At 37.7% G+C, this 12,482-nt stretch overlaps 1 protein-coding gene across 1 annotated transcript in view; it reads left to right on the forward strand.

Annotated features, from left to right (window-relative positions):
• The window catches only part of LOC139936482 (uncharacterized), a 58,645-nt gene that overhangs the window by 16,154 nt on the left and 30,009 nt on the right, over positions 1-12,482 (forward strand). The window contains exons 5-10 of the mRNA XM_071931308.1: positions 5,075-5,264; positions 6,069-6,395; positions 8,101-8,424; positions 9,547-9,819; positions 10,383-10,661; positions 12,090-12,232. Of these exons, the coding sequence (XP_071787409.1) occupies positions 5,075-5,264; positions 6,069-6,395; positions 8,101-8,424; positions 9,547-9,819; positions 10,383-10,661; positions 12,090-12,232 (1,536 nt within the window). The remainder of the gene's footprint in view (positions 1-5,074; positions 5,265-6,068; positions 6,396-8,100; positions 8,425-9,546; positions 9,820-10,382; positions 10,662-12,089; positions 12,233-12,482) is intronic.

Here is a 12,482-nt window from a genome sequence, read left to right on the forward strand (position 1 = left end):
TTGGCATCAATCTTTCCCAAGTTATTGTTTTTTAATTAACAGTAATTTGATTTGAAAAATTAAATCAAGCGGTGAGTTTTCATGGGCAGTTTCTCACACATGACACTATTCAAGACTAACAAGTCTTATCACAACTAGTGCTGGGCGAATAGTGAAATTTTGTTATTCGGATATCGCTGGCCAACTATCCGAAATTAACCGGATATTCAAATAGTTTTTTCGCCGCTAGAGGGCGCTGTTCGTTTGTGAACGAGATCTTATGGGCGGATTGATATTCGTTTTAGACAGTGTCACTCGGTTCATTCATAAAAATGACCGGATCTAATTTAAAGATGGCGATTTGCTTTTTCTTTTGATCGTGATTGACTCTACGTGAAGGAAATTTTTTGTAATCTTTGAACAAATTATGCCAGAAATGTCATTGTTTTAACTCTTCACGGAGGTGAGCATAGTTAAATACTTAATATATGCTGTTTTATGCTGTCTTAATAGAAGTTTCATAAGGATTCAGACAAAAACAATTCATATCAGTTGTCGCCCGACGTCCGCGGATATTTGGATATTAAAGAATATCCGGTTACTCGGTTGTAACTACAGAATTATCCGGTTTGTAAATAGGTATTCGCGCCCTATGCGGATATCCGGTTAAGAAAAAAAAGGCATTCGCGGTTACGGATAGGAAAACCTATTCGCCATTAACCGGATATTCGAATAATTCGCCCAGGCCTAATCACAACTAAGATATGGCATTTCAGATTAAAAACAGTATCTTATTCCATGCACTTTTAAATGGACTACATTCAAAAGAAACATTGAAACACATGGATAATTATCATGTTTCTGTTAACAAGTTTTACTGAGGTGTGTCCTACTTTTAAATCTTGAACTTAGTATTGTAGGAGCAACTAATTTGTGCACATCACAACCTGCTTGTGAAAGTGTCACATTTAAATGAAGATGGAAACAAAATACTCTGAAGAGTTTTGATTGATGTGTGTTGAATTATAACATTCAGCCATCATGTATACTTTGTGCATCAATTTGTGGCATAGATCAATCTTGACTATAGTATGGGATGGAAGGAAACTTGATGTCTTAATCTTCAAACTACTGTCTACTAACAGCTGTCAGTTATGTTTGAAAAGTGACAAATACTGTCACTTTCACAGCTCAATGGTAATGAGGTGACGCTTTCATAAATGACGTTTTCATAAATTGCACTGCAGTTGCATTCTGTACTGTACACAGACTTAAAATTTAGACAGTAAAAAAGTTAAAGGCAGTGGACACTATTGGTAATTACTCAAAATAATTATTAGCATAAAACCTTACTTGGTGACGAGTAATGGGGAGAGTTTGATGATAGAAAACATTGTGAGAAACGGCTTTCTCTGAAGTGCCATAGTTTTCGAGAAAGAAGTAATTTTCCACGAATTTGATTTTGAGACATCTCAGATTTAGAACTTGAGGTCTCGAAATCAACCATCTAAACGCAGACAATTTCGTGTGACAAGGGTGTTTTTTCTTTCATTATTATCTCGCAAGTTCGATGACCGATTGAGCTCAAATTTTCACAGGTTTGTTGTTTTATGCATATAATGAGATACACCAACTGTGAAGGCTAGTCTTTGATAATTACCAACATAGTGTCCACTGCCTTTAAGCGCAGTGCAATGTATAGTCAAGTTTTTTAGATTTAGTCCCCCTGTATTTTTTGTATTGCTTGTTTTGAGATGCAGAAAGCTGATGAAAATTAGTTCTGTCATTTGTAAACTTGAATTAACCACATGTAGACGTACATGGTGTCTGTTAGTCACTTTGACCACTCTTTAAACAGAAATGAATCTAACGAAATTAGACACTTTACAATAATCAAAAGAAATCAAGCCTCAAGGTTGCCTGTCTTGAGAAATTAATTCAATCAACACTTATCATCTTCCATCAAGGAAGTATATCCTTGACCAAAATTAATTATTTCCATTAGCAACCCACAAGTTTATAAAGTAGTTGTAGGTAAGCAAGGGCTATCCTGAATCGAGTCATCACATCCCACCCAGTCTTCTTTCCTGTTGACCGACAAGGACTTCTTATTACTAACACAATAAGAAAGAATCAATCTATCTTATAAAGTTGACTTGAGTTTTCTTTGAAAATAATAGCAGAATCATTTATTCTTGACATACATTTTGAAAACCTTAAATTTATATATTTTTTTACATAGGCTCTATAAGTAACAATTTCTTAAATCAGCCTACAGCTCAGATGACGCTTTTATTTACATAAATCATTTCAATTAAACTCAGTGCTATTTAGTCACAATTATTTGTTGTTTAAAACACTAAGCAATTTACAACATAAAATCCACACTAAAGCTGACTGCTCCCTCATTGCATAACTTAATTTCCCCAAATGTATATGACCTGTCCCAACAAAACAAAGACGAAGTTGCCAAAACATATTTCCTGTTAAAAAAGCTTGGGAATCTGAAGTCCTATTCCCTCCAGGGAAATAATACGGTAAATGGCATCCTGGAGAAACTATTAAATTGAAAATTAAGTAATAAATCACAAGGGAGATTTACTTTGAAATTCTTTAATAATTTTGAGTTGAAAACAAAATTAAAATAACTAGAGTATGACTTGAACCTGTGATCTCCGGCTCTTTACCAACTGAGCTATCTAGCCCTAAATTTTGGTATCTCCCTATTTTGTCAAAATCTGATCGGTGGTCAGTCAGCAGCCATACAACCTATAGCTGCCATAGCTAGGGATCAAATTCAAGTTTAAAGTACAACCTGTGAAGTGGCAGCACATGATGTGATCACATTTTAAGGGTGATGCAACTTTTATAAGAGGAACTTTTTCTTTGTTCAACCCAAAATACACAACTTATAAAAAGGAAAAGGAAAACCCATTTTTTTCTGTACATTCCTCCACTAGTTATCTGTACTTTTGTGTACAATATACAATTTTATTTTGACAAACACTTTGATATGTGAGCATCTTGAATATTCACAAGTAGATTTAACTGCAATGTACTTTGAGAACAAGAATTCAGATATTTGTACTACCCGTACATTGCATGGCACCAACTTGTTTTGACTTTTTTCATTAGAAAGTTCACAAGAAAAAACAGCTACTCTCCGTCTACTGAAACGGATCATCAGCTGGTGATCCATATTAGATTAAATGTTTCAAGCAGAAAAAAATAAAAACCTGAGAAACTCTTGTGTACAATATGTAACTCTAAAGAAGACGACAACACAATAAATTTAAGATTATCTCAAGACCAACCTTAAAGAGATTGCACCGTAAATCACTTAGGGGTCTCCACAAGATTTGTCAGAAGTGTGAGACATTCTAGACCCAAACTTTTTAAGTTTGGCCAGAGCATGCTGAATTTGAAACAAGGTACTTAGAATGTTTTCGACTTGGTGTTTGTCTTGGTTTTGAATGAATTTGGATAATTCTGAATGGTTTTTATCTTGATGATTTTTAAAAAGTTGATCTGGAGAAACAAAAAAATAACAATAAAAACCAAATAATTTTGTCTGTGTATTGGCACGTAATTCACACGCATTAGCCCACCACACTAGCTTGTGCATGGGAAGTTCCCTGTCATTGTAAGGCACATAGTACAGAAAACTCAACCTGTGGACTTTCCTTTTAAATAGGTTTTCACATAGAGAAAATGGCATATACAAGTATAGATGTTATTTAGGATTATGAAAATGACATTACTTGTTGTTTAGTTCTTTACATGTTATGATACCTTTATAGATAAATAAAACAACATTTTTTTATATTATCTCTGAGAAAAGATAATTTGAGATGGCACTATTTCCCAAACTGTTCAGAACCATTTACGCATGTTTTGTTAGAGAGTGATGTTATGTCTTCTTATATCCATAGTGTGACTTTAATGAGTGTCAGAGATGATGGAAACCATCCTCCATCATTGACATTTAAAGTTGACACAACAATCCAAGAATATTTTGATGGTTTAACCTTGACCCAGATCTTACTCCTCTTCCCCTGCAATGATATATTCCTCTTTAACTTCTAAAGATTTAAGGAACACACACATTTTCCCAAGGATTTCTTGAAATCTTAAGGATGTTGTTAATCAGGTACAGACCTTAGTGTAGATGTGTTTGAAGAACTGTCCCAAGGATCCCTGCTGTATATAATAAAAGATGAATGTATCCCTTCAGGTCTGCTGTTAACCTTCATGCATGGTCTGTCATGCCAACAAAATTAAAATTGTCCAAAATAATGAAGAAATTAAAGCTTCCTCGACTTATTCTGTTGTGAATGACCATCTTTAAATTAAATAAGTGAATATCAGGGAAATTTATGCTGGTCTAGTAGCAGAACATGCGTTAGGTCTATATGTATGGACAAGATTTTTTCCTGATTTCAGGATTTTAAAAACTACTCTAGAGTCTCATTTAAAACCAAAACTAATATTCGTTATCCCCGATGCAAATTTCCATCTATGAAATATCATAGAGTCACTAAATTTGGTGAAAGAAGTTTTTCGCCCCTGTACTTAAACAAAGTTTTGAATCAAACCATGTACAGTGTAAGTAGAAGTAGACCTCCATGACCATTTTTTGTATATTGATAAAGTAGGTTATTCAAAGTTGATATACGAACAGTGATTTTGTTGTATTAGCTTGTGAAAGAGTGAGACATTTTTTATAAAACTCCTTTGAAATATTGAATTAAAGAGACTTCATTCAGTGATTCATTCATTATTCTTGTAAGTGCTTATCACACTAAAACTAACTAACTAGTTGCTGGTGTAACCATGGTGTAACTAATCTCTATTGGGAGGGGTGTTGGCTCTGATAAGATCGGCTGTCTCAAATAGTCGAATAGTATGCTCTGCTTGTCTTCAGGAGAAATATTTAAGATTAATTGATTCATGGAAATGACAACTGGTGAGTCAAACATTTGGATAGGCCTATGTATCGCTTTTATTTGAACAGCCTCCGAATGGACAGTGTTCACATTTGCTGTAAGATTAAATTTGAAAATGATATATATAATTTTATCAAAATTTGCTTCAGATTTCAAGTTTGGAATTCAACTACCGAGAGAAATCTTCCCGTCAGATCAGTGAGTCTGAGCTGCATCACCGCAGATTCAGCAGCAGACTATTCATCCAGAATGCCACTGCCTTTGACAACGGAACCTTTACATGCATAGCCAGCAATCAGATTGGGAGTCTCTCTGCAGCAGTTAACATAACCGTCTTGCGTAAGTTTATTTTATGGTCTTGACACTTCTTTCAAAACAGGAATAATATTGTTGTGGGGCTTTACATGTGTAGCTGTGAACAAAAAATTCAAAGGTACTCGGATGGGATTCAATATATTATTATGTGGTTTTAGTCATACATCCAGTGTGGCTCTGAAAAGGGTTCACAGGTACTCGGATGGGATTCAAACATTTGCCATTACAGTGTATAGATGTCTTAATACTAGACTGTTAATTGCTTATCAGTAAGGGGTAGTTCAAATCCTGCATGGGAAGAGCCAAATAATATTCTCTTTTCCCGATGCAAAATATTCTTTGAATACCAATTGACGATTTACATGAGAAGAACAAGACAAAGGTGGAAAACAAAATTGGTTTGTTAGTGTTTAAGGAATTTGATGAACTGTTTTGCTTTTCTTTGTTATTGATCGCACCCCTATCAATGTCATTTGAAGAATGTTTGTCACCAAGTATCAAGTTTGACACTGAACTTAAAGACTTCATTTTGAATTCGCTTCGACAGCAAAATCTTAAAAAGAATTCGGCTTGGAAATAGTGCGTAAGTTTACCAAATGTGTGCCGCTAAGTTTTAGTAATTGTTTTGGGGTTACTAGTTCCTTAAATCTCAGCCTTATTTGATGTCACATGCCTTTTCTTGCTCATGATAATATGCTCATCATTTTCCATTAACTGTAAGTTTTTTCTAAGTTATTGTATTGTATTATTGTAGGCACCTCGGACACTCTATCGGTGGACATTGCGTATTATAAGTTCTGCTATTATTATTATTATTACTACTATCAGCGGGAGAACACTTGTTCAAATACGGCCCTCCTAACATCCAAGGAGCCCCTCTCCATCTGAACATCAGTCAGGGTGAGATGCTGGAACTCAACTGCTCCGGTGCCTACACCATGGAGTGGAGTTACCCTCAGAGCATCCAGACTCATGTATTATTATCCTCTCGTGCCTGCCCAACGTGTCTCCCTGCATCCCAGCACACCAGCATCCTCCGTGTTGAGAACGTTGGCTACAGTGACTCAGGGACTTATCAGTGTATCTATAGCCGATATATGAATCATATCAACAGTGGAACGGTCAGCCAGGTGGATGTGGCAGTTATTGGAAATGGTAGGATTTAACAAATTGGCATTTCTATCGTATTTTCATAACTTTTATTCTCGTCAAATCAATGCATCCCTCCAAGATCAGGCAGGGCCAAATTTCATATAGCTGTTTTAAGCAGAAAACGCTGCTCATTTCTTTGCTGAGCAAGATATGAGTGGGGGACCGGTGGCAATACTATAAACTTCATTGAAAGTTAGCTGGTAAACTGTTTCTGCTAAGCAGGATTTTTCTGTTTGATGTATTTTTTTATTTTTGTAGAACTCCCTTTTGATGGTAAAAATGTAATTTGTTTTTTACTAATTGGGCCATTCGGTAGCATTGTGATTTTAATCAAGCTTTAAATGATCAAATGAATCTCTGAGAAAGCTTTTAAAGCAACAATGTAGAATATGTTACACAAATTTAAAGTAAAGTAATCACAATGGAAAGCAATTCAAACACAACTTCAATTCCACAAACAGCAGTCTGACAAACAGGCTTTTAGTTACATTGTAAGAAAAGAACTCTGCTAGGGTCGGAAAGTAAGGCCAATAAGTCATTTTTGCAAGAATTCTTGGGTAATACACTCAAGCTCATCTTCACCAGGCTTTGGTCCAGGAAGGCTTACTGGCATTTAAAGGTCACTGAAGATCTAAGCTCACAGTATTGTGCAGTGATTCAGAAACTGATGAACACGGATTTGATTGGAAGTTGTCTGAACTCCTTGTTTTCTTTGGTCGGTATTGGTTCCAAGCAATGATCCAAGGCTCTCTGCGCTGTAATCACATATTTCCTGTGTGGTTAGAAACCCTGTGACCTGGCTTTGCAGGCTGAGGAATAACCACACCCCTTTGCATTGAAAAGTGGAGTGTGCAAAGCGCATATTTTAAATTGTTTCTTCGTACAGCCCTGTATTTACTAGGATTTAGGGAAGGATTAAGTGTTTTTGTGGTGGATTGTCTGTTACATCTTTACAGCGAATTATCTAAACATCCGTCCCTCCTGAATTGTTGAAATAACGATTGGGAATAAAACTTTGATCATCCCACAAACACCTGCTGACTTAAAACAAATCAGTTATTTGGAAATATTTGGAAAGTAGGGAAACCTAATTTACCGTATTTCTAACCTCGTGAGGGCGTATGTGAACCGAATTCATGTGATGCAAAACAAGTAAACAAACTGGGTTTTTGTTCATTGTTATTGTTATTTTTACGTATTTCGTCATTGATGCAAGAAAACTACGTACAGGTAATTAAATTAAGATGAAACTGTAATTGTGATGCAAGACAATTCCCTGATGAAAGTGCCCCCATGCGATCAAAAATATGGTAAATTCATGTTTCAAAATAGCTTTACATTTTTATTTAAATTGATTTTTTGAGTTGAACAAAGAATTGACTAGAGTGGGATTTGAACCAACGACCTCCGGATTAACATGCCGGTGCTCTACCAACTGAGCTTTCTAGCCCTATAGGCCCTATTGGCAGTGTCCCTATTTTGTCAATATCTTTGTTTGGGGGTGCCATTTAAATTGTAAGACGTTTATATTGCCTTTTTGAGTATATGGAAGACACTATTCGGGTGCACTGTTTGGTTTGTGTTCACAGATTTACCCAAACCTATTGGAGGCATCATAGTGTGTGGACCAAACCTCAAAATGACTAATTGAGCTATAGTTTTGCAGCCAAAGCCCAAACAATTTCCAATACTCTTGTTTGCTACTTAGATGCCAGCCTTCTCCAGGTTGGTCCCCCTCACATCGATGTCGACTCCTCTGAAGTCGTCACAACGGAGAATTCCACAGTGGAAGTGAGTTGCACTGGGGCCTTCACCCTCGAGTGGCTGTACCCAGACAGTGTAGCACCCAGAGTTAAACCTACATCAGCGGCTTGCCCGACGTGTCCGAGAGCACTAAGGCACAAGAGTGTGCTGAGGATTGAGACCATGGAGTACACAGACACAAGCCTGTACCGATGTGTGTATGGCAGAGACTCTGATAGCATCTCTGATGAAACATCTGCAGAGATTTATGTGTTTGTTAAGAGCCCAGGTGAGGACTGTTGTGTAGAGTTTGTCCAGAAGGAAAAGGCGGGTCCATCGGTGGGGAGGAGGTTTTGATTTCAGTTAAAACCCCTCTGCCCTTCTTTTGGGCAGTCTTTCACTGACATCAGACTAGTGTTACTAGAGTGTTACTAGAACGAATTAGTTAATTAGTTCCTTGTCATGGACCCCCTCTTATTAACAGCCTGTGGATCTGCCACATAAACACTAAGTACTCTTTTCCTTTGTGGTTTCTTACTTGATTATTGAAATCAAAAGTCATGTTCCCTTAAGGTGATCTCTCTGCTGCTGCTTCCCAGGTAAACTTGGGTAGGATCCCTGGTTGTCTGACAGTTGTCTGAAATGCTAGTATGGTTAGCCTGGGAATATCAGGCAAATGAAGACCATATTTAGACGACATTTCAAAGTTTAAAACTGCAGTGACTCATGGTTGCGCCCTGCAGACCTGATGATTCAATTGAGTTTCAACAAAATTACATCTGGAAATAAATGCAAGTAAATTGGAATAATCTCTTTGAGTTAGAGTCATGAACATCAATTTCAGTTGTACGGTACTGTTGATTGCATTATTACATGATAGGAAACTCCAGATTAAGTTCCTTTTTCGTAGAGGTGCTAGAGCCTTGAACTTTTCATTAATTTTTCCTCTTGATAATTATGCATCGTGATAATCATTATGGATAGAAGTAGCATTTTAAACAAGACATGGTTGGCTTGTGCGTAAAGCGCTCGCCTCTCACCAAGGTGACCCCGGTTCGATTCCCGGTCGGGGCCATATGTGAGTTGAGTTGTGTGTTGGTTCTCTGCTGTGCCACAAGGGTTTTCCAGACTATCCGGTTTTCCTCCCTCAGGAAAAATCAAACACTTTCGATCTTGGCTGTGCTAATGTACGTGGTCATTATGGGTTGATGTGGCTGGCAGCTGAATGCGCCCTTGCATGCCTGCTTCTCGAACACGTTGTAGCCGCGTCCTTCGCAATTCAGCTCTTAGCTGCAAGTTAAGATGATTAGCCCCCCAAATTATTATTTAAACAAACTGTTATTGGTCTGCTACCTTCCTTCTTTATGTCAAATATCTGCTAACGCATTTTTCTCTTGGATTTCTTGTGTAGACAATTTGTTTCTGCCTCTTCTTGACAACGAAAACTCCCTCATCATTTTCGGAGACGAGCCATTTGTTATACCATGTCGGGTCACAGACCCCAGCGCCACGGTCACACTGACCTACGAGCAGGACACTGTAAGAACAGGGAAGAGGCATGGGGTGACCTTTGACCCTCGCATCGGTTTCTCCGTGACTGGCCGAGATTGGGACGGTGTAGTGGCTTGTGAAGGAGTTGCAGAGGGCCAGTCGTACCTTCAGCTGTTTGAGGTTCATCTCGTTGGTAAGGGAATTACTCAAATCTTAGTCGAGTAAACTAAATTCAGGGTTTTTTTTTCTCTCCATTATTCAGTTTTTTAAGTTTGAGTTAAAAGAGGAGCTGAAACATGACATCTCCACTGTGGTTAAGATTTCTGAAAACAATCTTGGAGAATGTGGCTTAGGCACATACTACTCTACACTTGTTCTTTAGTATTGATATTTGAGACCATAAACTTTTTGGCGTAAACGCTTACCTGTCGGAGCCATGAAATGGTAAACAATTTACCCTTGGGGAAACAATTTGAGATTTTTGTATTACAAACCATACAGTGTATTTTGCCTAGATTTTGGTGGGAAAAGAAACATTCTGAAACATTGTTTGGAACACTTTTATTTTGCAATGATAATTCCCAAATATAATTGTTGAAATTTGAACAAAGTTTTACAATGAATTTGTATCCAAAATGGTGAAACCAAGTTGGTTTCTCCAGACCTATAATGATATTTCTTCACTGTTTCTATTGACAATTATCCAAAAGGCAAATTTTCCTACAAATTCCAAAATTCCTCCACTCCGCACCCCAGACACAAAGAACCTGTTCCTGCCCATCAGTGATCAGAACCTCCTCGCCAGCAACACCAAGCCCCTGATCATACCGTGCCGCGTTGCAGACCTCCGCACCAAAGTCTCCCTGATGATCGAGTACAACACCCTGGTGGAGCAGGACGGGGTAACGGTCATCTATCACCCAAGTGTTGGCTTTAATGTGACGGCTAACCAGGAACAGTTCCATGGATTCGTCTTCTGCGAGGGTCACCTTGGGAGGGTCCAGCAGCAGCAAATGTTCACTGTGACTTATGAAGGTTTGTTTTCGTCAACTTGAAAGTGTACTTTTGTAAGAAGTAATGTAGGATCAGTGAACTAGTTTATTATGTGACACAGTTAGTGTTTCTTTTTTCCTAGTCAGATGTAAGATGGCCCACTCCTTTGCTCATATATTTGTCAGAATTACTGCACTGTGAATAGTTTTCTTGAAGGAAAAAAAATTTTTTGAAAAGTCCTTTAACAACAATAGATTGTTCTCCTGTTAAAAACAACACAACAAGAATCCTCTTATGTCTTGTTTAAACTTTTACTAACTAAAACTTACTAATGTCCGAAGTCAACCTTATAAGCTTGCATAATAACCAACAAGTTTTTTGTTGTGTTTATTGAAAATTGGAGCAAATATATTCTTCCACAACCCAACCTCCCCCCCCCAAAAAAAAAAAAAAGAAAAGAAAAGAAAGAGGGCCATTCTGTACCATGCGTTTAATTGGTACTTTGTCAGGAAGAAAGGGAAGTAGAGTAGTATACATTTGAAGAGTGAAGGTCAATGGAAGGAACAAAGGAAAAGGAAGGAGGTAATTACAACCAAATATAATCATCCTGAGGGGAACCTGTAGGAAGATAAAATAAATAGAAACAACTGGCATTGTAAACCTTGCCCTCCTTGGAACACCAGACAATGTACCATTGTAGTCCAGCAAGAAGTTACGTAGCGAAAGGAATAGATGTCTATCTGAGGTCATGTGTGCTTTATATGGGATTACAGTGGCATTTGACAGTTTCCGGAATGTCGGTTTATGGATTGTACATTTAATAGGGGATTGTTCGGAATATAAACTTTGCAAATGTACTTGAGATCGGCCGAATAAAGACTAGACACATTCATGTGTTTAAACCATTGGTGCTAATGGCAACCTTTAACAAAGAGGAGCATGAGAATAAGATTACATTTACTGCATCAAAGGATTATAAATCTTCCTCATAAGGGACAACAATTGATTAAATTTGGTAACAGTCAGTAAGCCATGTGATTTTGCAGGAGTTCATCTTATTTCGGGTTTTTCTTAAAGCAGGCCTTCAAGTTTTCTTGGGAGAAATAAAGTAGTCACTATAAAAAGTCCACATTGTGTCCATACTTAAGGTACTATATTTCTTGTGATGTACACCAAGAAAATTGTAACATTTGGGAGGGTCTGGGTCTAGGGAGGAACAAGGACCACGAGCCGTTCTGTATGAATGTTCACATTCATCAAATTCATCCCTGTGGTAAATTTTCAACGTGTTATACTGATGCCATGAACTTTTCTGAGTATGTTTTTGCTGTGTCATTAAGGGAAAGCCATGTCATAATCCCTAGAGGTGGAATTTGATTGACTCCAGCCCAGTTCCATTGTTACTAATTGTTGACATCATTAACACAAATTTAGGAGACTTTTCAATCTTTGGATTCCTTCTTTATGCAGTGAGTGGGCCGTTACCCAAGCCTGAGGTGTACGCCAGCAAAAGAGAAGTGATCCAGGGCTGGGAGGGGTTTGAGGTGACATGCGAGGTGGATATGCTATCAAGAAGTAGTCTAGATCTCATATGGGACTACCCAGGAAAGGGGGTAAGAGCACAAAGTTTCACAGCCTCCTCTCTTATGATGACTCATCAGGGTTCAGAATACACAGCGTCAGTCCCTGCGTAAAAAAGCTTAATTGTAAACAGAACTCTATTTTTAAGATTCCGGACGGGGCATTGTCTGAGTTTGTACTTTTTATGTGTGTGTGTGGGTAAAGATGGAGCGATAAAACACTTGAAACGTAATTGATGGGGTGTGGTACTTGCAGGACTCTTGAACGTCTTGATTTAAGAGG

Source organism: Asterias amurensis, chromosome 4 (assembly GCF_032118995.1).
Source record: "Asterias amurensis chromosome 4, ASM3211899v1".
In the NCBI taxonomy this organism is placed as follows: Eukaryota; Metazoa; Echinodermata; class Asteroidea; order Forcipulatida; family Asteriidae; genus Asterias; species Asterias amurensis.